General features: G+C 40.6%; 1 protein-coding gene across 5 annotated transcripts in view; it reads left to right on the forward strand.

Annotated features, from left to right (window-relative positions):
* The window catches only part of DCLK2 (doublecortin like kinase 2), a 159,035-nt gene that overhangs the window by 17,143 nt on the left and 114,040 nt on the right, over positions 1–27,852 (forward strand). For all 5 annotated transcript variants that reach the window (XR_014225288.1, XR_014225289.1, XM_082258127.1 and 2 more), the window contains exon 2: positions 20,808–21,142. Coding sequence is in view for 3 of the 5 variants with exons in the window: in XM_082258127.1 (XP_082114253.1) it covers positions 20,808–21,142 (335 nt within the window). In the remaining 2 variants the exon portion in view is untranslated. The remainder of the gene's footprint in view (positions 1–20,807; positions 21,143–27,852) is intronic.

Genomic DNA, 27,852 nt, shown 5'->3' on the forward strand with positions numbered 1-27,852 from the left:
AGCTGATTGGGGGATAACAACGTTTCTTTACTCTACTAATAAAAAAATACATGTTTTTTCCATTGGTTGCTGTTGAACCTTTAACCCTTACTTGCTGTCTGGAGAAATTTCAAAGTGTTAGAGAGATTTCCTCTAACAGAGTCGCCTATAGTAGTAAAAAACAGCAAGTTTTAAATGGATATACATTTTAATACTTTCAATGAAAAGTGTCTCATTTCCCAGAAGTCAGCTTGCTAAATCACACATACCTGTAGGTGTTGGAACCATTATATTCTAGATGGCTGTGAGTCTAAACCTGTGAGAAAGAATACGAGCTATTGTACACTATGCTTGTATCATCATTCCCACTATAAGCCTACCTCTTGAAAAGTCTAAATACAATGGATAATATAAAACTCAGAAAGTCAACCAATTCTAGCAGCTTGCTAATATAATTTATTTTCTAGTAGGGTCGTTTTTTGCCTGCAGTTGCATTTTAAAGCTACATTCAGGTGGAGCGGAGTTCGCTCCAATCAGCAAGGGATCAGTAAGCATAGCCCCTGCTGATCGAAGTCCAACTTATGTCACATCCATACTCATTCAGTTTCTCCAGAGCGGACATGTAAGAGGTTGTAAAGAGACACAAGTCCACCTGTCCATAGGGCTCTCTGGACCTTCCAATCAGGTCAGCCTGAAAAGCTAACAGGTGGACCTGATCGGAAAACCCTCATGAAAGCAGCATAAAGGTGAAGTTTAGCTAAAAAAAAAAAAAAATCCCTACAGCTTTAGTCACATCACCTACCTGTAATAAAGGGTCTCCCACAATGCTCAGGCAGCTGAATCCTATGGAAATCTGTGCAGGGATGCCTGTCCTCTTCCTGGTCCTGAACTTTGGATTCTGCAAGGATTAACAGCTTTGGGTCTTGAGGCAGAACAGCAGTACAGAGGATCCGATTGGGACCCGCCCCTCCTCAATATTGAGAAAAGTTCTTTCACTGTCAGTAACACGATAACGAGAAAGTTCTGTGACTCATCAGTCTCTCCTCCATTCACAGCTCGTGTTACATGTAGGCTAATCAGTGAAATAACTTTTCTCAATGGAGGAGGTAGGAGGCGGCAGCGGCATTTCCCCATCAGACTGTACTGCTGTTCTGCCTGAAGACCCAAAAATGTTAACCCCTGCAGCTCTGGAAGTTCAGAACCAGAAAGAGGACAAGCATCCCTGCCGTGAAGATTTCTCCAGGAACCAGCTGCCTGGACAACATGGGGCATATTTAAAAACAGGTAAGAGTTATGACTAAAGCTGTAGAGAGTTATTTGCTTTTAGCTTTAACCACTTAAGCCCCGGAAGATTTTACCCCCTTCCTGACCAGGGCCTATTTTGCGATTCGGCACTGCATGACTTTAACGGACAATTGCGCGGTCGTGCGAGCCTGTACCTAAAAGAATTTGACGTCCTTTTTTTCCCACAAACAGAGCTTTTTTTTTGGTGGTATTTGATCACCTGTGCGATTTTTTGATCATGCTCTATAAACAAAAAAAGCGCGTAAATTTTGCAAAAATAACAATATTTTTCAAATTTTTTATATGAAATTCCCCCAAAAAATGGTTTTTTTGTTTGGTAAAAAAAATTGCAAAAAGCGTATTTTGATTGGTTTGCGCAAAAGTTATCGCGTTTACTAACAAAGGGAAAGATTTTTGTCATTTTTGTTGTTTTTTTTTTTTTACCGAGTAATGGCGACGATCTGCGATTTTTTTTTTTTTTGCGGGACTGCGACATTGCGGCAGACAGATCGGACCCTTGACTGACATTTTTGACACTTTTGGGGTTACCAGTGACATTACTGCAGTAATCAGTGCTATACATATGCACTGTTACTGTAAAAATGACACTGGCAGTGAAGGAGTTAACTGTATTGGAGAGGGAGGGGCCAAGTGTGTCCTAGGGGCGTGTTTCTAACTGTGATTGGCTGTGGCTACTAGCGTAAGAACAGAGATCAACGGTCCTACATAGTATAACTGATCTCCATTCTTACACAGGGAAGAATGACAGGCGGCTTTGTTTACATTAGCCGCCTGCCTTTCTTCCGGTGTAACGGACAATCGCGAGTGAGCGGCGGACATCGGGTCCGCCAGGCACAGGCACGGGGGGGTCCATGACTGCGCGCTCGCTCCCTAGAGCCTCACAGGCTAGCGACGTAGCCCTACGTCGCTTTGCCTGTGAGGGGCTGACTGCCGACGTAAATAGACGTGCGGCGGTCGGCAAGCGGTTAAGGAAATCAGATAGCATTTTAATTTGTAGCTTCGGATGGAGCAATCTTTTAATAATGCACATTGGTTGATACATTCTTGTAGTACAAGTGCCAGCATAATAAGGCTTACAGATGCTTTTCCCTAGATGTATATCTGTACAAGGTCTAGTGACATTGTTAAATGGAGGCTTGTGCTTGTACTGTCTGCCTGATTTAAATCTGACAAGGCCCGATGACAACTGGTTCACCCTTTTTAACCTAATTTGCTTTCTATTCTGGATTGATTATTGTGGAAGGGACAGACAAGCGATGTGGGTTACATTTCCAAGTAAGAATGCTGATCTGCAGTGCTCTGGCAGAGGAACGGTTTCACACCTTTTTATTGAACTAGTTATGATTCCTAATATGCATCATAAAGCAGCAGCAGATCAGAAAGACAAGTGACAGCCTTAAACAGACCTGTTCTTCTGAAGGATCCAGAATCCTCCTGACAACAAACAGCTTCCCCTTATTTTGCTCCCAGTGCCAACTTGTCAAATCACCATTATTACTATGGGCCAGTTCACATTAACGCTGTGTTAAAATATGTGTTCACAGCATCACAAAATCACAGGGAAAAGAGAATCCATTATTATCTATGAAGTTCTTCTCGTTAATGCAGTGTGGTAAAATAGGTGCATGGCGTTTTTGAAAAACCCTTTTTTATTCCAACTTTCCTGTGGTTTCTGAAAAGCACATTATATTACGGCCAATGGCAACACAATAAAAAGGAACTAAAAATGTAGCATATATTTTAATCACTGAATTGCAGTCATATGATTTCACACATTTCCCTAGAGGAAATAAAAAATAAATGCACATAAAATGTGTATTGCTTTGCATTAACTTTGAATGCACTTCACCCCAATGCATCTTGCCAATGTGCTTGTGGTGTGTTAGGCAGCCCATTCAAATGAATGAGCTGTCTTTATGCAAAAAAAAAGAACAAAAAAAAAAACCCTGCAAGACAAAGGCATAATGAGTTAGTATGCATCGCATACTAGCTCATTATGAATTACTTACCTTAGAACGAAGCCCCGACATGGACCCCCGGACACCGCTGTGGGAGCTGACATGATCCCTCGGCGTCTCTTCCGGGTTCGGCGGCTCCGGCGCTGTGATTGGTCGGAGCCGCGATGACGTCGCGCAAGCGCGCGGGAGTCATTTTCCGGCAAGCTCCCGGCAAGGAAAGCTGAAGGTCCGCCGGACCTTCACAGCGCATGCGCCGTTCGCGTGAGCGGCTGCATGCAGTGCAAAGATATTAATTGTACCTACATGCAAGCCTTATTATAGGCTTACCTGTAGTTAAAAGTGGAAAAAAGTGGTATACTTTAACATGTAGCCTAGTACACATGCGTTATGGCACTGCAACAGTGTAAATCCAGCCGAAGGAGTGGTCTACTGGTCTTTCAGCTGGAAAAATACTTCAGGGCCACTGTTTGAAAAGTGAAAGGTTGCCATGTGCAATAAAACATTTACCAACACAAAGTCCCCCTTTACCTTTTAATTCATGAACCATAGAAATAATAGTTAGAGGCTCCTTGCTTGCTGTGTGCACAGCACTACATCTGTCCTAGATTTCCCTAGATTTTTGGGGGGGTAGATTTACTAAAGGCAAATAGACTGCAGGTGCCCTCTGCAAGTGCAGTTGCTCCAGAGCTTAGTAAATGAAGTAAGGCTTCACTTTGCAAAGAGTACCCAATCGCGTGCAAGGAAAAAAAACAACAGCATTTTTGCTTGCACATGATTGGATGATGGAAGTCAGCAGGGCTTCTGCTCATTTACTAAGCTCTTACAACTGCACTTGCAGAGGGCAACTGCACTTTGCAAAGTGCACAATCCTTTTGCCCTGAGTAAATCAACCCCTTAGTCCTAGGCATATGTTATGCAACCCCACTTTTTTATTCTTGCAGCATAACAATGTTATTTTCAATAATTCTTAAATGTTACCACTGGAAGCAAGAAAAATGAGTTACTACAATAATGGCATAGGTGCATAACAACTGATAAATGTCAACTGTTAACAAAACTTTCTTAAGGATCAAAATTCGTCCAGTTCAGCCGAATTTCAATCAAATTATGGACACTGATTACGACCTCCCTGATGGAAAATTTCCTCACGATCAGTGCTGCAGGCTATAGAAAGACTATAGAGGAAGTCCTCCCACGGTCAGAATACAATAACACAACAGGAAGGATTCCCCCATCCACCTTGAATGTGTAGATTGGGATATTGGGTCAGGTTTTTTTTTTTTGTTAAACCTGCTGGCTGAATGAAAACAATTGACTCATCTATGGCCAGCTTAACAGGCAGCATTGTTTTAATGAGTTGGCCAATTCATAGACTGGCATTATAAGAAGTTGCAGCGAGCAGTAACGCACAGCTTTTGGGTGGCACTATAAAGCAAGAAGTCGATGGATGTTATATGTGTTTTTTTTACAGTATAAACACTATTTTACCTGCCAAAGGAATTGCATTTTTGTCCATTCAGTCCTGAGATTCTCACAGCCCATCCGGCCAAACAAGCTGCTGATAAGGCTTTTGCTTTCAACTCACACTGGAATAGATAACATTGTATGTCCAGTTCACTACTGGTTTGTTCACTTGGTTGCCAGTCAAGCCCTAGTGAAGGAGGCACAATGACCCCTGAAACACGTTGGCTATTTCTTAAATTGTACCCCTGACCTTCAATGGAATAAAGTTGTATCTGGACCTCTTAGCAGTGGTGTGGCACTTACATTTCAACCCTTCTTACATTACACTACAAGACAAGGAGACTGTGGAGATCCTCTCGGGTGTCGAAGCTGCCTACCCAGGAACCTTTACACCAACAGTAATACCTTAAAGCGGAGTTCCCCCCTGGGAAAGCTTTTTTTAATAAAAATACCCCGGGACAGTCAGGGCTAGTACATTCCACAATGGCTAGCCTCTGATCTGTCTCGGGTTGCACTTACCTTTTAGAAGAAATACTTACCTTGAAAAAGTATTGTCCAGCGCTGCCATCTCAGGTGTGGGCAGCTTGAAGCCAGCGCGTTCCTCTTCTGTGTCCTTTCCGTCTTCTTCTGTCCCACGATGCACTGCAACGGCCCCGCTGTCACTTCCGGTGCTGCAGCATCATCCCTGCACAGCTTCTGGGCATGCCCAGAAGCTGTTTAGCAAGGTATGACGGCATTGATTCCTGGGAGCGATGATGTTCAGCTCCCAGGAATCATTGCAAGCCAGGAAGTGACGAATCGCCGTGGCCGCCGAGGGGAGGAAGAGGAAGTAAAGTATATTTTCTTCTAAACCAGGTAAGTAAAAAAAAAAAAAAAAAATTGCGATTATCCATTTGTTTTTCAGGTGACCCCGGGCATTAGGATGGAGGTAAGTTTAATTTTAGGGTGGAACTCCGCTTTAAGATAATAATACCAGTTAAATAAACCTACGGGTCCAGCGCTATCTTTCCACTTTCCCCAACTCCTCCAGACATTATAGCTGGTGGCCTGACTTTTCTCTACTGCAGATAAGCAATAACATTAGATCACTTCTGAACCCCCAGCCTGTGATTGGACAGTAAATAAACAGCAGCAGTCATCTCTCTGTCCCTCTGCTCTTTCTTCCAGTCGACATTTCCATTGTTAACATACTTTATATGTACACAGTCCTTCCCTGTTGCAATCTGCATGCTGCTTTTAAAGAGGATTACAAAAGGAAGATGTTATATTGCATTTAAAATACATGTCATTATTTTTTTCATAATTGCATAACAGCAATATTTGATTTTATTTATATATTTCAGCTTTCTAATATTTCAACCAGACTAGTCCTTGGAGTGGAATTTTGAATTTTTGAGTATGTGGGATAACATTATTGCATGACATACATACCTATTGTTTATGTGGCTCTAGATTAGCCTGTGCATGCCCTGCATGCACCACTGCAATGCAGACATAGGCTTGGGGATCTTTAAGCTTCTCTAAGCACTGGAATAAATCCTAGTGGTAAGGAAGTATTTTTATGGTGAGACTTTCTGTACCATGAACATTTCTATTGTTAAAGAATCTCAAAAATGCACAGCAGAGGGGAAGGAGGCTTCACAGTGAAAGACAAATGCCAGGGTTGGAGGGGGAAAGATGACAGTATAGTCGGTGTTTTGTATTTTGCAGTACTTCTGCATTTGGCTGTGAATTTAGTAATACAGAAATGATCTGTTGATTTCTTGCTGTGCTAAAGATAGGTTGTCTTTTTTGTTTTGCTTTTCTTAGATCTGTTGAGGCTGCAAAGACAAAAAGTCTCATTTAAATTTTATAACGCCCATATTTAAACATTTGTGCTAATTTGTAAAACAGACACATCAAAGACATTCTCATGAATATTATTCTTACTCTTCACTTTGCAAGGTTTATCAAGATCTACATCTTGTCATTGCTGTTATTGGAGAAATAATCTTGTGATGTGAAATAAATGAAGCTTTACAGTAGTATTACAGCTATAAACACAAGCGTTTTTTGACTGGCATTGCTTCAGTGTAAAGCTGGATACACTCTATACAATTTTCTTTAGATTTTCTCCTTTAGATTTACCAAAACCATATAATAAGAGGCAGGGCAAGATTAACGTAGGGGCTATTGGAGCTGCAGCTCCAGGCCCCTACCTTTATATAGGCCCCAGGTTGGCCATATTCACTGTTACCGCTCTGCTGTCACTTGTAAACACAGAAGTCTGGCTTCTATGCTCGCTTCCCCAGGCAGCTCCCTCAGAACCTCCCCACACAGCACGAAGGCCGGACAAGGAGGGACAGTTGCTGATGCATGGATGTGTTTATGGGCTTCAGAGACAGCATCCCATGTTGAATTAGGCATGCATGGCTGCACCCTTCCTCCTCTGGGTGCATGCCAAGGCACGGCCCTTAAGGCCCTTCAAAATCCTCAGCACCAAGCCCATGATGCTCTTAATCCGGCCCTGATAGGAGGTCAGACCTAAACACTTTCAATTTGTATGCAATCAGGCAGGCCCTTGTACTACATAGTTGAAAGTAAATCCAAAAGAAATCTACAAACAAAAGTTGTATAGTGTGTATCCAGCTGTTTTCAAATTTCAAATCAGATTTGGGATTTTTAATTAGAAGTTTAAGATAAAACGCCGTGAAGTGGCAGTACAATTCTATAGGTGGTTGTACATAAGCCCAATGTTCTGGATACTTGACATACCTATATGGCTAAATTTATAAAACTGAATTGCAGGAATACTTAAAAGACATGAAGCAATGCAGTTCTTTATTCATTAATACATCAATAATTGCATTTTTAAAACCAAGCAGTGTAAGTAGCTGCCTATGACAGGAGCCATCCGCAGCCTCTATGGTTTCCTCGGTCACAGGGAGGCAGCTATCGGATTGGATGCTGGCACCCCATGTGACTTTGGTGGCCATCTTGGGTCAGACAGAATCTGACCCAAGATGGCCAGGACATGCCATCCTTCCTGATAACCTCCCCATTTGGGTATGGACTGGCCAGGCCTCATTCTGCTCCTTGAGACAGACGCTGTCAGCACCTTCAATCTTCAATCTACTGTTTTATCACTATTACAACTGTCCCACTCGAGTTGCCTTCACACCGGGGCTGTTGTGTACTACTAAATGTTTGTTACAAGATATTCCTATTACTACGCTTGGACTTGTGTTTTCTGCCCACCACATCACACTGCACCTACCAACAAGCTCATCAGTCTGCTACTTCTCTTTTACCTGTCCAATTACAAGCTGGGGGGAGGATCAAGAACTATAAGTTTTACTTACTATAGCAGAGAAAAATAAAGTCTACTGCTCTGTCAGAACAGGCTGTGTGGCAAAGCAGTGTAAACCTCAGAACTGGATTGGCAGATATAAAAACCCTTTGGCAGGTAAAACAGCTCCCTTATATGTATTTCATGTCTGTATTTAGCTGTTTTCCTAGAGTTTAGCTTATTTCAAATTTCAAAGTTCAAGCCTTGTAGGCATATGTATCTTGTACAATACCTCACAGCTTACCTATGTGTTAGTGTAAGGATTAAAGTGATTGTAAAGGAAAACATTTTATTTAAAAAAATAACAACCATGTCATACTTACCTGCTCTGTGTGATGGTTTTGCACAGAGCAGCCCTGATCCTCTTCTTCTCACATCCTCTGCCAGTGCTCTGGGCCCCTTCCCCTTGCCAAGTGCCATAAGCACCTGCCTCACTGGCTGTATTTGACAGAAGCGGGAGCCAATGGCTCCTGCTGCTGAATCTCAGCCAATCACGAGGGAGAGACCCGGGAGAGCCTTAGGTCTTGTGCACATCGCTGGATTGGGATCAGGCTTAGGTAAGTATTGGGGGGGGGGAGGCTCTGAAGGTTTTTTTACCTTCATGCATAGAATGCATGAAGATAAAAAAACCTTCAGACTTTACAACCACTTTAATCATCTTGTCTATCATTTATATACAAATATTTAGTAAGTACAGTATAGTGCAAGGTACACAAGTAAAGTGACATGCCTAGACTAGACCATTTTGCTGTGCTGTCACTGTCATGTGCACTGAACTGCTGAACTTACATGACTGCAATTTTTATTTTTCAGAATATTGCTGTCACCTGGCATTCTTCAGCTTTAATTTCCTGTCTAGGTTATCCTGTTTTTGTGTAGTGTCTGAAGGAAATTTGAGATGTGAATTGTCATACAAGAACACAGGATCTTGAATTATTTGTTTGAAACAAGAACTCGAATTTCACTTGTGATTACGTTTTTTGATAATAGGTTTTCATGATCTGCATTTACCTATTAGACTAAAGTTTGAGGTTATTTCCAAAGTAAAATATATTATGTAAATGTTATTAAGAAAGAAGATCCTATTTTTTTTAATACTTTTGTATTTACAGAAGAAGCTCAACTGACATTCAGGCATTCTATGTCTTAAATTGTGCAATGATGCTGACATTGGCAACACCATTGTAAATACCCAACAAAATGAAGTACCTCAGCAGTTCCTTCCTCCTCCTGCTGATGCAGATGTCATTTAGAATTAGCCATCAAACCAGCTAAAGCTGACCATATATTAGAAGATTTTCAATTGAACATTCATATAAACATTCAAATTAAATTTTTCAGAGCATTTAATGACTTGGAAAATTTCAATTTTCAAGGTTTAGTTTGCTTTTCTTCTTCAGTTTTGAAATAAATTTAATTTCCTGAACGAAATCCACAGTCATTAGGAATTTGTTAGAGAGAAAAATTTCCATCCTGCTTCTTCAAATTTTCGTGCCTCTTTAGCTATAAAAGAATACAGATTTGACTCCATTAATGATTACAAATACAAACAAATTCCACTAGTGTATGGCCAGCTTAATTCTAGAAGAAGCAAAGGAAAAATGTTAGCAAAACAATAAATTAAAAAAAAAGATACAAAAAAACGAGGGACCTTTCCAAGTATAAATATGGTAAGAGGGTAAGATAAATAAGATACCAATAGCCCGTGTCCACTAACTCAAGGAATGCAGTCGGTGGTATCCTAATAAGTAATAACCCAATTAAGCAATGCAGAAGCTGGGCTGAAAGTTACCCAGAAAGGCTGTTACAAAAAGGACCAAGCAGTATAAATAACAAAAGCTCTATTTATCAAATATAAAGTAGAAAAATCAAAATGGCATACAAATCGCATTGTTATTTTAATGTTGGAGAGGTGGAAGTGTGCGATTTTTACACTTTATATTTGATAAATAAATCCTTTGTTATCTTCTGAGGGGAAATTTAAGCAATGCTACAAAGGTACATCTAATTTAGAAAATGTAAATGACATGTTATACCATTGCAGTCTACCTAAAATTAAAACATACTGTACATATGGGCTAGATATCTATGTGCTAATATATAACTGCTGAATGCATTAATGAAGCCTGTGTATTTACGTGTAGACATTTACCTCCACCTACAGTTTTTGCATATATTTATAATGCTTGCACATACAGGATTTTCCTTGCATAAGGCAACATGATGCTCTCAGGCTTAGGCAGGTACCTTTAGACACCATAGAAGGGAGGGGGTGGCTGTCTTTAGTGTTCAGCTGAGAAAATCCATACTGGCTAATAAACCTTTCCCCTGAGCAGGTTCAGCCAGGGCCTACAAACATACATTCCTCCCTGGTCTGAACATAATTTGCCAGGTTGATTGAACATTTTTTAATGTCTGTAGATACCTGTACCCTGTTCCATGATGCCCCAACTGATAGACTGCATTACCAAACTATTTTTCTCAATGTTTACTCAGACAAGTGTGGCCATAATCTAAAGGGCATGTGTGGTATCAAGAGATATTCTCCTTCGGGTGACTGGTCATGGTTCAGCAGCCACCTCTTGCACCATGCTCTCCTCTTCATCTTCCCTTTCTGCTGTCTTTGGATAGCCAGGACTCCAAGACCAAGTATAGCAAGGGTCTCGGATGTTTCCATCTCCATCTTCCAAGATCGTTGTATAACGAAAAAGGTGATAAATCTCGAAGATTCTGAAAAATCCGAGGCGCAGTTTCACGAATGATCCGAGAACAAAAGCCACGTCACATCCGGAAGAAGGAAGGTGTGGCCTCGGGGGTATACGTACTTACATCACGCTCTACGAACAAAACGTCAACAAAAAAAAACAAAAATCGCACAAGAAATTTCGTGAACATTTATGCACTGTCAACTAAAAACGGTTGTGAACGCGAGCATGAGAGAGAAAAATCGGAGGATATTTCGTCTGATTTTCGTCAAGTGTGTACGGCCCTTAACAAAGAGCACAATGCAATAGGTACAGCAGTGTTTCTAAACTTTTTTCAGGCAATGCATGCCTAAAAATTCTCAAGGCACCCCACTCTAAAATGTAAAAACAAAACTAAAAGTCATACATATCACAGCAGCATCTACACACACATGACACTCAACATTAGAGGTGATTTATTCTTACAAAGCAAATACACCTTTGCACACTGGTACCGACTGGTATTCCAGTGTTTCCCTTCTCCCTCATTTTCTCTCCCTCATTCAGCTAACATGACCCCAGTGCTGATGGAGAAGGGTAGGAGTAGAGCAAACAAGGATGCAGTTCAGCCGCCCAGTATCCTCCTTATTAACTAATGACGTAATTGGTTGTTTGGAGGCCAATGACTGGCCTGCGCAGCTCCTGAGGTTGTAATTTACAATGGAAAATCATCTAATTAGGGTATCGCCAAAGGCAGTATCCAAAATAAAAGGTTCTGTCCACTACCCACCATTTAAGGCGTTAATTAAAGCAAATTAAAAGACCCAAAAGTTATATGAAAAGGTGATAAAGTCCCCTAAAAAAGCTGGTGCTTAGCTTAATTCAGGTTGCTTGGCAAATAGGAAAATAACTATTATATGAATAGAAAAATACCTTTATTAGGAATTGCAAAAAAAGAAGCTGTGAAACAAACACCCCTAGCAAAACATTCATACTAACCTCCACCCCACACACATTAAAAAACTGATAATGGTGTCAATTAGTTTTGAATGTACAATGGAAACATGCAGGCTTGATGCACTCATTGGTTTGTTTACACTTTTTAAGCAATTTTGGGCAATTTTTTAGGTGTTTTGACAAGGCGTCCGTAAAGAACCCAGTAGTTAACCCAGGATGCTGCTGCATCCCAGTTTAAAAAAGGCTGGGCTATAGGCAAGAGCATTCCATATCACTCACTCAAAATCTGCTTACATTAGTCTTCCTGCTATCAGATGATTACGACATAGTTTTATTCTTTTGGTTATCACCAACTTATTGCATCTAGTGAATTGACTTATTCTCCAGACCGCACTGGGATAAAGTGAGCTACACACAGCATAAATGAAAGCAACACAGGCATAACACCAGATGCTAAAAAAGAAAGACTTTTCTATATTATCTACCCTTGTTCATTACGCGTTATTAATGGTTGCTTTGTTTCATCAACCAAAGAGAAGTGAAAAGTATTTGCAATTCCAGGGATTATTTTAAGATAGTTGCTTTCATTCTGGCCATTTTAGCCTTGTAAATATCGTGCTTCATTAGCATGTGACTTTTTTTTTGTTGTTTGTAACCAATAAATGCCTTTAACAAGTGTTACCATAGCACTAAAACTTGACTCCTCTCTAGATTAGGAAAAAATACCCTGAACCTCTTTTCTCAAACCTATATTTTGCTTTTGTTGTATCCTCCGTGACATTAACTAGAAATAACTTTTAGATCCCTAGAACTTTTACTGCTAAGGTAAAATGCCATTATATATATATATATATATATATATATATATATATATATATAATAAACAAGGCCATAAAATTAAAATGCCATTATATATATATATATATATATATATATATATATATATATATATATATATACCAGTATATATATATATATATATATATATATAATAAACAAGGCCATGATAGGTAGGTACCTTTTCGGATTTGTAGAAAGTGTGAAATATCTAGGTTTTATTATGCTAAAAACAACATTTTCCTGGGGTACAGTTCACCTTTTCCATGCTATTTTCCATGCTAAGGAATAACACTAATGATCTTTTTAGATTTCTGTGATGAAGGAGGTTGAGGTTGGAGGTGGAGGGGGGTTTATTCCAACTCACAACTAATAAAAAGAGCATTGTTCCCATTGGCAATTGGTGTAATAGGGCCCTTCTCTCACTGACTATAAGTGTAGGGGCCCTTCTCTCACTGACCATTAGTGTAAGGGGACCCTTCTCTCACTGACCATTAGTGTAAGGGGGCCCTTCTCTCACTGACTATGAGTGTACGGGCCCTTCTCTCACTGACCATTAGTGTAAGGGGACCCTTCTCTCACTGACTATAAGTGTAGGGGCCCTTCTCTCACTGACCATTAGTGTAAGGGGACCCTTCTCTCACTGACCATTAGTGTAAGGGGGCCCTTCTCTCACTGACTATGAGTGTAGGGGCCCTTCTCTCACTGACCATTAGTGTAAGGGGTCCCTTTTCTCAATGACCAGCAATTTAAGGGAGTCCTTCTCCACTGACCACCATTCTTCAGGGATCCTTCTTAACTCCCCACCAATATAAGGAGGCTCTTGACTGACCACCAACGTAAGGGGACACTTCCCTGAAAATAATGTAAGGGGGAATTTTTCCACTGATCTCCAACAACTTTCAGTGTTTTCATATCCTTTCTAGCCCTATACCGTTTCATTTCATTGTTACTACTGAAAATAATTTTGTTATATAGAGTGGTTGTCAAGCACACCAAGTTAGAGTGGAGTCTTAAAGAAAAATCTAATTTGGGGACCGGAACTCCGCTTCAATACCCAGATACATTAATTTCTGCTAAGGACAAACTAATACAGCTCAGGTATTTGCAAAGAACATATTATACCCCTAAACTACTATTTATAATACGTAAATGTGCCACCTCTACCTATCACAAGTGCAAAAATGAATACAGGGACGTTTTTCTTATGGTATGGTCCTGTAATAAGGTCAGACTGTTCTGGTCTGTGATGACTGCATTTATTTCGGACACTTTTGTGCTTCCCAATGTCTGCAACCCCAAGTAGTGTCTACTGGATGTGTTTGGGGGTGCAGAGGTCGCTATTAAGACAAAGCTGTTTTTACGCTTATTATTTTACTATGCCATTAAAACTATTGTATTAAACTGAGTACACCCTGATCCCTTACATATTGGCTAATGGAAATGCTTAATTGACCAAAACCTTCCATTATACAACTTGACTTATGAGGCTAGAGGGTGCCCAGTAAAATCCACAAGATCTGGGGGACATGGTTAGATACACAGGATACAAGTGACTCCATGTTACATTTGATTTCTGAGTCTCTGATTTTGGTCTACACTTGTTCTTGAAAGGGAGGTCGGATTTCTACTATATACTATTTAGTTGACGTTGACGGCAATTCCCCACTGGGCTAGTGGGAAGGACAGGTGTCTCAGGTGAATGAATGAATTCTCTATGCAAATTAAAGCAGGGGTATGTACTGTATATGACATTGCTTACTCTGATTGGTTTGGTGTTCTGGTAACCAGTCGTCTTGATAAGATCGATTAGGATGCATATATGGAACTTACACAGCTTCGCTGAATTATGTTGCATCAATGGATCAAATCTCAAACAAACCTGTCTGTGTGTGGTCAGATTTAGTACCATTTTAAATGGAAGCCAGTAAATGTAGTTTTGGCATATCTCTCAACATTCACAAACTCATCTATAGAATTTTTATATACTGTACATGTAGTATGTACATCACTTTGTTCATTCATACTGTGTACAGAATGTATCCATATTCACAGAGCTGTATGTTGGCCGTAAGTAAAAAGTCAGTAATTTAAAATGAATTTAAAATCTTGTTTATGAAGCAGATGAGTCAGATATCTGCAGGATATCTGCATTTCTTAACTATGTGCTGCCAACGAAGGGAATTAATTAATGCACAACTGTCATTACCACATTAACAGCAGCCACATAAATTAAATGTTTGATAATTACACATGACATTTACCTTTGACAACCCTGTCACCTTTTTAGACTGCTGTGATTTATTGTAGAAAGGAGTTAGTAATGCTGGGAAGGTCCCAAGAACCAGAAAGCTAAAAGATTAATCATACAAGGAATGTATAGGGTTTTTCTTTTTCTTTAGGAATCATACTTACCAAGGTGGACCAATGCTGCATCTGTGCCCTGGTGCTTCTAACACTGAGAACCGAGCAATCAAACACCACCGACCGCTCAGTTCTCACAGCTCTCTGCTCTGCCCCCCTGTGCTCAATAGAGTTCTGGGATGTGGAGGTGGTGGGAGCGGCCAGCTCAGGCTCTCAGCAGCTTGCTGAGAGGCTGAACCGAATGACGGTCAAGGCATGTGGGTGGATCCTGACTTCATTGTCGTGATCTTGCCCGAGCCAGGACCGGCTTTGGAAAGGGGTCACAAAGGTGCAGAATGAACTGCACTCCTGTGATCCACAGGAGAAGTACAACCAAACAAGCTTTGCTGTACTTCTCCTTTAAACATCTCTGTTCATATATATGTACAATGCTTTTGTATCTGCGCTTAGGTGGTTCGATTGTCAGTGCAGGAACCTTAGCAGGAATTGGTTGTCAACCAGTGGACTGGGACAAATCCCTATGTACGCCACTAAGGGTCATTTCCCTACCCAACAAAATAATACAGTAGCTCATATTCCTTACAGAGTTCCTTAACATTAACTTTACAAACATAATCTGAGGTTACTTTGGGTTGAAGCCACAAACATCAATGCAAGACCACAAGTTGTCACTGCAGAAATGTATTAATTCTGCAACAGAGGCCTCCATCTATATTTGTACCAATCACAGCATAAATCTATTTGTTTATCTCTTTTTTTCTACTGATATTGTAGGAATCTGGTGCGTAGAGAAATGTGGGAGCTGCCGTTGTGGACCTCCTAAAAAATGGCAGTGTTCCAACTGTTGTGCCGATCCTCTGATTTCAATATGCTCTGAGTTCCTGACTTGGATCTCTGAAGCCAGAACAAAGCCAGAGCAAAGCCTAAGCTCCTGAAATGCATTCTCGTGGCCAGATCAGTAGCTGGATTATTTTTGGACTGTAAAGATATCATTTAGTGTCACTATAAGGATATAATTTAGTGTCAGTGTCAAAGAGGTGCACCAACTCTTTTTAAGTGACACTTAATTATATCGCTATACTCCAAAAATGATCCATACACATTTACGACTTAAAGTGGTAGTAAAGTGAGATTTTTGACTTGTAACTATAGGTAAGCTTATAATAAGGCTTACCTGTAGGTACAGTAACTATCTCCTAAACATGCACAATTTGGGAGATATTCACATATAGTGTGACAAGTTTTATTAGTAGAAACAGGTAAAATACAAAGCTTATGCACTTTTAAGCATTAAAACAAGCTCCATGTAAAAGTCATCAGTTCCGAATCCAGTCCACCCCAGAGCCACTGACATGAGCAGTGAAGTCGTGGCAGGATTCCAAGCAAGCAGTCCCTCGCGGAAGACTCGATCTGTCCAGGAGCTGCAGGAAGCTGTCAACCATCCTGGGTGCTGTGACCAATCAGAATGCGTTTTGGAGGTCAAATCTTGCCTCCTTCATCAGCCTCTGTCACCAGTCTGCAGGGGGCCCAGCTAGTTTACTACTGCTTTAAAGCGGAGTTCCGCACCCCCCCCAGCAAAAAATAAAAAGTCAGCAGCTACACATACTGTAGCTGCTGACTTTTAATATTTGGACATTTACCTGTCCTGGAATCCAGCGATGCTATTGTTTGTAAGGGAAAGGTTCCCTACTGTGCATGTGCGAAGCGTGCCGCACTCTCTTAATGGCTAATCAGCGGGGGGGAGGAGGAATGGGGGGCCGAACTTCCAAGTGATCGCAGTGCGATCTCCCAGAAGTAGAGACAGGGACCTGTCAAAAACAGGTACCCGCTCCCCCCCTAAAGGTGCCAAATTTGGCACTGGAGGGGGGGAGGAGTTAGATAAATGGAGCTTAAAAGCTTCCATTTTTGGGTAGAACTACGCTTTTAAGGGGAATTCCTGCCTAATTTTAACTGTTCTTAAATATGTCCCCTCCTGCTACCTATGCTACCTACCCTATGTAAAGAAAAGATGTGTGTGCTTACTTTTTCCAGCCTGCTCTGGTCCGGCCACAGGAGGGGGAGAGGATATTTTTAGGAATAGTTATGGTTAGGCAAGGAATTCACTTTAATAGCCCTGTAATACTTTTTCATATAATTGTTTCGTACTGTGTTTGTGAACCTGGATGTATGATTACACGTCTGGTAGCTTGTTTGTTAATTTTCGGTGATTATACCTGTATACTTAAACTTGGTACAAACTATGAGTTTTTTTTCGTTCAACCCAGAAGGTTGAACGGGAAAAAAACTGTCAGCTCCGGACGCAGCCGCTATACTAACGATCTGATGTTAGTACAATGATCCCCCCAGCTGAGCTATTGTGTTCTGATAAGGGGACGGTCCCCCGCCAGAACACTGTGATCAGCGCACTCTGTAATTGGCTGAGAGCGTTGATCGGAAGCCAGTCGGCTGCTGGTTTTCCAGCATGCATGTCCAACAGAAGGCGGCCAAATGGCCAGCTTCTGTTGGACCAGCTGGCATACACACGGGAAGAATGTCGCCCTTTTTTTTTTTTTAACCAGACTATGATATGACATAAAGCAGAAAAAAATGTGCAGATCTGAAAGCTGAACACATTATCAGAGTGCATATTCACAGAAACATTTTATTTATTTAGGAATATGCGATTCCAAGTTATAACTTGGTTCCCCAACATGTTTTACTACTTGTGTGGAATATATTGTGTATGACATTCTCCAGAACACACCCTACATTATGCATTGCATTGAAAAACAAGGGAGGTCCAGGACCAAAACAAGACTGACATAAGCTGCTTAAAATAAAAATGTAAGTATCACTTGCCAGTGAGATCAGTCTGAGCTTCTGCAGAACTACTTTAATTCTGAAAATAATTGCGGCCACTTTTTTGTCTTCAGCTGTTCCAATTAACTTAAACCAACACAGATGATCAATGTCCTACATTCCCCTGACAGTCCACAATTTAGATATTCATTCCTGAATATTCTTTTCAAATAGACATGCATACACATGCACTTTTTTTCTATATTTAAAGCAGAACTGCTGGCAAAAAAAAAATTGATTTATCATCACCCTATTCTCACACTCCTGCTGCACCACAGAGGCATGGCGAGGACTCCTGTTCCCCTGTCACCTACCTACTTGTTCAATGGACAGTGAATCAATAATACGATGATGCTAAATTATTGGTGAGATAGTATATGAAGCTTCAAAGCTGGACCAGGAAAAACAGTTGGTACCTGCCAGACTGTGCAACGTGGCAGGACTGTACAATAATAAGGCTGGCTGAACAGAATTACAGACCTTTTTAGTGAATAAATCAATTGCACATACAGTATATATGTATATTTGAATTGTGAATTGTGTTTGCCTCTTTTGTCTGGAGTTCCAATATATAAAACATCTTCAAAGTGGAAGTTCAGTCAAAATCTACCCCAACCCCCATTCTAAAGCTGGATACACACTATCCAACTTGTGTGGTTAGATTTCCTTCAGATTTACCTTTTCTATGTAGTGCAAGGGCCTGCCAGATTGCATACAAATTGAAAGTGTTTAGGTTTGACCTCATATTATATGTTTTTGGTAAGTCTAAAGGAAAAAGTCTTCAGAAAATCTTATAGTGTGTATGGCCCATAAGACTTTTCTATCTACCAATCAAAATTTGCCTTCCATTGTATATAGGATTGTCATTTTTTATTTTTTTTCCCTTTTATTGGTTGAACTAGATGGACTTGTGTCTTTTTTCAACCAAACTAACTATGTAACTATACAACTATAAAAGAAGAGATCTGTATACTTACCTATTCTGAAGCCACTCCGATCTGGTCACGTGATTGAGTCCCAGTGCCGGCTTCAGTATAGAAAAGGGGCAGCCGACAACAAATGCCCCATAGTAAGCCTATGAGTGACGTCACCGCACAGGCATTTATACTGTTGTTGGCGATCTCTCCTCTTCACTAAAACTCTTCACTTTCCTTGGAAAGGAAAGGAGACACAATTTTTTCAGTTTCACTTGCCATATAATTTTCTTTAAAGGTTTTGTCCCTCCTCCATCCTATGAGTGTACAGAGAAAGGAGACGCAGCAAGCTGATACGCTCATCTCTCTGCTCGCTCCCTATATTAAAGAGGTTGTAAACCCACTTGTATAACTTTTACCTATAGGTAAGCCTATATTAAGGCTTACCTATAGGTGCTATAAATATCTCCCAAACTTGCACCGTTTAGGAGATATTTACAGTGCAAACTGCCGATGACGTCATCGGCGCAGGCACTCTGAGGGAACGGCCACCCGTGCCGTTCCTTCAGAGCTCAGTGCCGTTCACGGCGGCTCCCGCGCGCAGGCGCGGGAGTGATGTAATCGCGCCTCCGGCCAATCAGATGGCCGGAGGACACGAACCCGGAAGCAGGACGGCAGGACATGTCGCCGTCCTGTCGCTGAGGTGGCGGCACAGCGGGGGCTTCGTTTTAAGGTAAGTACTACATAATGAGCTAGTATGCGATGCATACTAGCTCATTATGCCTTTCTCTTCACAGGGCTTTTTTTTTCGACTTTACTTCCTCTTTAATATGTCCCTTTATAGCACTCTTGGCTTTTTGTGCTACTTCTCCATCTCCCATCCAAGCTCTGCTGTACAGGGAATGCAAGCAGCTGATACCAGGTAAACTTTAGAAATGTTCACTGCTTGTATTTAAAAATGACATTAGGTGATGTGTAAGAGCCGGTTCACACTACTCCGAATTGTCAGGCGGCCTGGTCGCCTGACAAGTAGCGCTCCATGCTGCGCAATGGAACCGTTCTAATCAGAGCGACTCAAGTTGCTCTGACTTAGAAAAAGGTTCCTGCACTATTTGTAGGCGAAGTCGGAGCGACTTGCATCGACTTCTATTATGAGAAGTCGTTTGCAAGCCGCGATGAAGTCGTGCTGCACGGGTGACTTCAAAGTCACCCAAAGTCGGGGCGCTTTGAGTCGGTGTAGTGTGAACCGGCTCTTAATGAATGCAGAGCTGTAATAAAGAGTATCTTTTTATCTTCCTTGAGTTCAGCTTTAATTTTCGTATTTGTGTTATGTCTTCATTGTCTGCATAAACCTCACACACAATACAATGCCTGCTCACTAAGATTATAACCCACATTTAGTGACCTACTGTATGTTCTTTTTTTTTTTTTAAACTCTTTTTATTGACAAAGATATAAAACTATGGCACAGTGGTCAAAACGCTCAGCATTATCCTAGAAAAAAAAGGAAGTACATTACAGTACATAAGGATATTTCCATAATAACAAATATGCAGCATTCTACATCATAACATGCTCAGTAAGATATCTATGTTCTTTTTTTAATCAACGCAAATTACTTTACCTTTGCTAAAAAAAAAATCCTCTATGAGTACTATTGAAAGTGTTCATTAGGCTTCATGTACACGGGAGGTTAGAAAACCTCTCCTGAACGCTAAAACTTGACAGCTAGTAAACGACGGTTAAAAATCGTCTGTTTTGCCGCGTTTATGCGTGTTTAGCAGCGTTTACGTTTAGAAGCGTTTTTACATTGTAAAGGGGTCAAAAATGTAACCTCATTGAGAACGCCTATAAACAAAACACTTATAAACGCGAGTTACCGCGTTTAGATGCGTTTGCACGCATTTGGCGTTTCAAATGCGAATAAACTTTCGTCTGAACAACATTTTTTGCTTTAAAAAAAAAAAATGCAACTAAACTCAACGGCTATAAATGTCTCAGTGTACATGGACAGATAAGATAACATAGAGGAGAGTTCAGGGGCTGCTGAAAAAAACGCCCAACTGCTCCTAAACGTCCGTTTATCAGCAGCAGTGTACATGAGGCCTTACTGTAACATTTTTAATAGGACGTTGATTATATAAATTGCCTAATTCTATGTATTGTATGCTCATTGCAGGTGAAAGTTACGTCTGTGCCTCAAATGAGTCTTACCGTAAAGTAGACTACAACAGAAACATTAATCCAAACTGGTCTGTGAATGTAAGGACTGGATCCGCTCGCTCTCTGGCACAGTTAACCGCACTGAAGAATGAGATGAAGGAGAGTAAGGACTTCATCAAACCCAAGCTAGTGACGGTCATCCGGAGTGGAGTAAAACCACGCAAAGCTGTTCGCATTCTCCTAAATAAGAAGACAGCGCACTCCTTTGAGCAAGTCCTAACAGACATCACAGATGCCATAAAGCTGGATTCAGGGGTTGTCAAGAGACTCTGCACACTAGATGGAAAGCAGGTAAACATTATAAATCTTTATGCTGGTATATTGGTGTAATCTGTACATTTGAACATTGGTACTTTTCAAGGTTTTAAGTTGTTTGCCTAAATTCTAATAGCTCGCTTAGGGCCAGTTCACATTGGTGCGATGGAAGACATCGCATGTGATTCGCACCACACTGCTATACAAATCACATGCAATGTCTTTGTGATGCAAATTCAGCCATACAGATTGTATGGCTGAATCTGCATTGCGTTTGGACCAAAGTCATACAGGACCCTTTTTTTGGTCCACACAAGAATCGGATTGCATAGCTGTTTACACCCATGGGGTCCGATTCCTGTCTGAATTGAATATGCAAAGTAATCTGGGGGTGTTTTCCTGGGAGCTTGGCAGAGTAGCCTGAGACCCGATTCACACCGGTGTGACTTGTCATGCGGTGTGACAATTTAAAATCGTATGAAAAGTCGCACCCTACTCGTGCTTATGGAACCGTTCAAAATGGTGCGACTCAGACTTGCACCATTTTTGAAAAGGTTCCTGCACTATTTTGGGTGATTTCATGTGCGATTTGCATAGGCATCTGTGCATGAAGTTGCACAAAGTCGGAAAGCTGCACATCAAATCGCCCTGACTGGCGGCTTTGAAATCATACTGAAGTTGCACCAATTCAAAGCCGCATTCAGTGTGAACCGGGGTTAAATCTTGCAGTGCAAAGGCACCAACTCCAGTCGCACTGCAATTTTTAGGCTACACTGTCAGGGAGGCAGGAAAGACGCCAGGGATGCCTGGTAGGATTTCACATGAGGAAACCAGTGAGTCCCCAAGCTAAAGGAGCGAAATGCAATATATTTTAAATATAGTGCACATGGACTTATTATTTTTCAGTTTGTGCATTACTTGCTCCTGACCCCCTGAACTCTGCATCACTTGCTTCTGACCTCTGCTCTCCATACATTACTTACTCCTGACCTCTACTCTACATGCATTACCTACTCCTGACCTCTGCTCTCGATACATTACTTACTCCTGACCTCTGCTCTCTTCATGCATTACCTACTCCTGATCTCTGCTCTCCATGCATTACCTACTCCTGACCTCTGCTCTCCATGCATTACCTACTCCTGATCTCTGCTCTCCATGCATTACCTACTCCTGACCTCTGCTCTCCATGCATTACCTACTCCTGATCTCTGCTCTCCATACATTACTTACTCCTGACCTCTGCTCTCTATGCATTACCTACTCCTGACCTCCTCTCTCCATGCATTACCTACTCCTGATCTCTGCTCTCCATGCATTACCTACTACTGATCTCTGCTCTCCATGCATGACTTACCCCTTACCTGACCTCTTCTCTCTCCCTGCATTACTTACTTCTGACATCTGCAAACTGTGTGTTACTTAATCCTGGCCTTTGCACTGTGTGTTTTTTAACCAAGTCATGATCTCTGAACTCTGTGCATTACCTACTCTTGACCCCCTGCATTCTGTGCGTTACCTACTCCTAACCCATGCATTCTGTTCCTTATGTACTACTGATCCCCTGCTCTCTGCGCATTCCTTACTCCTGACCTCTGAATTCTGTGCATTGTTTACTCAAGGCCCCTGCAATCTGTGTTGTAGTTACTCCTGACCCCTGCATACCGTGCATTACTCCTAACCCCTGCACTCTGTGCATTACTTTCTCCCGCCCCTCTGTGCTTCATGTGTTACCTGCTGTTGACCTCTGCGCTCTATGCATTTCTTGTTCCTGACCTCTGTACTCTTTGTGTCCCTTATGCCTGACACTTGAACTTTGTACATTATGCACCCATAGCAGCAAAGGCTCAGATTTTACGTAACCACACCCCTTGTAAACCCTTCCCACTGTTCCCATAATTTGGCCACACCCGTCATTTTTCTGTTCTTGGTGCCCAGGGCATTTTGTATTTCTACCTTGAATTGATTTTCAATTCATTTTGTATTTCCTCTTGTTCCAAAGGTCTGTGACTAATTGTTTCAGAGCATGTAAAAAAGGGGGACTACAGATGGAGGGGCATAGTTTTATGGGTATTAGAGACACTCACACAAACTCTACTGCTGTGTCAATGATGTATGAGCAGAGTATCAGTGCTGTGGCTGCAATATACACTGCAGCTATTCAGCAAACAAAAAGCCGGCCACTTGATGCTTCTTTCTTTTGTAAACGTTATTATTGCACTACAGCAGTAACAGATTCTATATGTGCTAACGTGTTTCAGATGAAGCCTTTCTCATAGCATACATAGAAAAAAACTAAAATCAAATATATATACTAGTACAACCCCCTAAACGTATTGGGGTGGTGTGTTCCTGAGTAAAACATCATTCATTCGGTTAAAAACATGTTGGGAGGGTCACACTGAGATCAGGGATCCTAACAGAAACAGAATGTGTAATCAAAAAATGCAAACATTAATCATATATTGTGCAATAGAAAATACAACTACAGTAAAACCTTGGATTGAGAGTAACTTGGTTTGAGAGCGTTTTGCAAGACAAGAAAAAAGTTTTTATAAACTTTGACTTGATAAACAAGTGATATCTTGATATACGAGTAGTGTCACATCACAACTGAGTATAAAAGAGAAGAGAGGCGCCTCTAAGTGTAGCAATATGGTTACATTTATAGAAGATTCAACATTTAGCAACTCACATGGTTGATGAATAAAACAGGCACATCTAAGTATGCAGGCATCCGGGGTAAAGCTGTCCACATAGACCATCCTTTGCACCGCCATTGACCAGATCCCTTCCACTCTGCGCTCCACCAGCGGTAGTCTTCCCGGTCACGACTGTAGACTGACAGCAGTGAGAGCCGGCGGTGCGGAGGATGGTCTATGTGGACATCTTTAACCCCGGATGCCTGCATACTTAGATGTGCCTGTTTTAATCATCAACCATGTGAGTTGCTAAATGTTAAATGTAACCATATTGCCACACTTAGGCCCTGTTCACACCTGAGCATTTTTCAGCTCGTAAAATGCTCATCTCTGAAGTCTCAAAACGCCCAACAAGAAAAATCCTATTCATTTCAATGGCCCCTGTTCACATCTGAGCATTTTGTCACCTGAGGCAAAACGCCTAAAGCTCAAAAAAGTACGAGCTTCTTTTTTGGCAGATTATAAGCGTTTTTGTTGGATCTCAATGCCTGACTCCAAACACCTGCAAAAGCGCCTGAAAAACACAAAAAAAAGCCTGAAAAGTATACGCTCAGGTGTGAATGGAGCCTTAGAGGCACCTCTCTTCTCTTTTATACTCTGTAGCTCCTGCTAGATTTGGCTTCTAATCCCCTTGTGAAGGCGCCATTTGTGGATGGACATTTTATGGTTACACAACCTATCACCTTGCTATAATCTTTTTATATGGGCAATAAACTGAAGGATTTATGAATAAACGGTTGTGGAACAAATCATCTGAGTTTCCATTATTTCTTATGGGGAAATTCATTTTGATATAAGAGAGTGCTTTGGATTACAAGCATGTTTCCGGAAAGAATTATGTTTGCAATCCAAGGTTTTACTATATTAGCCATATGAATATCTACATTAAAATAAAGCAATATTTTATTTTTTTGAGAAAAGATTGACATCCATCCCATTATTTATACCAAATGGAACCCTGGTATTGAGTGTGTTAATCCACCACACCTCACGTTGAAGAAAAATGCGGTGTAGGTCACCCCCGCTTATAGGTCTTTTAATCTGTTCCAGATCAAAAAAGGAAAAATAATCAAGGCAACCTCTATGTCCCATTCTAAAATGTTTGGACACATTTGAATTTTTTTTGGCATTTAAATTAAGGGTTTCCTTAAAGTGCTCAGAAATCCTAATTCTCAAATATTGACCCTACATATTGTAGTCAGCAAGCGCTGCATTCAACCACATATACTACTACTTTAGAGTTACAATTGATGTAGCTTTTAAGGGGGTATAATTTCCCCGTGGAAAAAGAAGTGACAACTTTTCCTTTTTTGTGCCTTCTACACTGTTTACATAAGTTGAAGCCACAAGGGTAGGAACCATGGACATTCAGCCACCTGTTACTAGTGGAGGGATGTTGTGAACAAAAAGGCTTGGGGACAAAAAAGATCCCAGTGTGGGAGCCCTCCTACTAGAAAAACTACAACTATACTGAAGAATCTCATATAATGTCTTATCAGCATTTAAAATGGGAAGGCATTGCTGAATAATAATCACAATTTGATTGTACTGTTGTAAATATGTGGTAGTTTTGTGGTTGTTTTTTTTTTTTTTAAAGGTAATAGTCAATAAGTTGTCCCCAGATTTCACTTTCAAAATCCGTATATACATACACATACTGTATACATGCGTTGAGGATTGCATTTCTGTCAAACTACAAAGCAGCACATGCCAGTGAGCTCTATGTATGCGCCATCTGCAGAGGAACATATGAAAAATCTGATGAAATTGTACATTAACATCTGATCAAGGCTAAACAGTAGCACACTATTTGCCATTGTTGCATACCGTAACTGTACCAGCAACATTTCTGCAGGTCTTCTGTTTGACAGCACATATATGTATTCTTAGCTCCCTTCTGGTCAAAGGCCTGCTTGTTTACATATTAGGACTTTCTAAAATATATTCATATATGTCTATGGATCTCTCATTGTATTGGTACTGTTCACTTTTTCATATTTATGGAAACTTGAACTGTATGCAAAGCATGCCATTTGACCCAGTTATTTACAACCCTAGTCAAAGTAGTAAATGTGCCAGTCATTGAAAATGAAAAAAAGGTTTTTTATTGTTTTTTTTTGTTTTGTTTTGTTTTTTACCCTTTCTTTGATATCACAATGGCAGGCTTTCTCTTTGTATGCAGTGTGATATCTTCCAAATATAATGGCCTTTATTTTTTGTTTCATTCTAGCTAACCGATGTTGCTAGGAGACCCTATTAAAAGGTCTTTCGTTTATTTCAGTCTGATGTTTTCTGCTAATTGCATTGCTAAATAACCAAAGGCCAGAACTACTGATGTTCTCATTGTATTATAATGGCAACAAATAAAAGAAGCCTAATAAATAGTGGAGTGTGCAGCTACATATTCCAAACAATAGCAAATTCATTTGGATTGTATATAGTCAATGACATTGGACAACACATTTAAAAATGTTTACATAGAATAACTAGTCTGTTAGCTCCTGGGCTGTGAATCACTGAGTGATTTATATATTTAGTAAGTCTGTAGGATATGTATGTCCTTTTTTTCTTCTGAATATATTGTACACCTTTTTGCTTCCATAGCTATCCACTTTTAACTTTAGGGCCAATTCACATTTGCAGGGACATGTGGCAGGGGGCAGTGTGAGATGCGTTTTTTTTTTTTATTATTATTATTCTTTATTTAAGGGTATGCATGGTAGCATGTCATACAGCACAGTCCTGATGAAGATTTTCAGCGGTGACATGATGGAAATGAAAATAACATAGGTTAATAGTCACTAACCAAACAATATACTTGGTGTCAAGACGGTAACAGATTGTGAGTAATAACTCAGGGTCTTAGTTACCTTTAAGGAAAAACATTACCATGTGGTGAAAAAAAATTGCAGGAACATGGCTCGCATGTATATACTGAGCGTATCAGGTCACCTATCAATTGTAAAATAAGGGCAAGCAATGACCCTCTAGAAAAGGGGGTACCCTGTTCAGCTCTCAAAACACCCATACCATATTGGTCGGTGCATACCGAAAGGCATTTTGCCATGTTGTATATACTGAGAGTATCAGGTCACCTACAGGCACGTAATAATTGTAAAATAAGGGCAAGCGATGACCCTCTACAAAAGGGGGTACCCAGTTCAGCTCTCAAAACACCCATACCATATGATCGGTGCATACCAAAAGGCATTTTCCCATGTTGTATATACTGAGAGTATCAGGTCATCTACATCCACTGAAAGTTGGTCTAAAACCTTCACCCTGGCTGATACAACCTCATCACAATGGACATCTCTGAGAAAATCACAAACAGATTTCCAGTTGATGACATGACTTGGATGAGCTTTCTAGTGCTACTTAGAGGATATATAACGGGCACCATTGACTGCCTGACGTGGATGCCTGATATTTCTTTTTCTCAATGAAAGGACAAAATAAAGTTATTTAGCCTTTTCTGTTGGCCAGAGAGACAAATAACTGCAGGCTAGTGTGTTCATGGACAGTCAGATATTTATCCATATGCCATTCTTGGGGAATCATTTGCCTATTTATGGACACAATAAATGTTAGGTATTGGTCAACAGGCATATCAGTTTGTGTTTTATTAAATTATACCTTCACCGAGGCAAACTATAAACTTCTATCCAACTGAAAAAAAAAGGCTTGAGATGGGACTCAAATTCATAGTCATGTTTAATGTTGCTAAAGTGGACAAAGTTGCATGTTACTATTAAAGAAAGATGTTTACATTTATGGTTGGTTTAAGAACAACTCAGATATGGGAGAATCAGATTCAGACTGAGCCTGCACCATTTTCCTTTTACATCCTGCTATACACACTGCTGTCTGTCCCCCGTGATCTTTTCTTCTTTAGCTAGATAAGTCAATGTAGTCTGTTCTCAAAGAATGTACAATGCTTTCATACACAATATCCATGAACATACATTGTAAAATGCAGCTTCGGTTTTTGCTGTTATAACACCAGCACAGTAGCTTAGTAGTATTTAGCCCTCCTTTCTTTCA

This window comes from Pelophylax lessonae, assembly GCF_965119305.1.
Source record: "Pelophylax lessonae genome assembly, chromosome: 1".
NCBI lineage: Eukaryota > Metazoa > Chordata > Amphibia > Anura > Ranidae > Pelophylax > Pelophylax lessonae.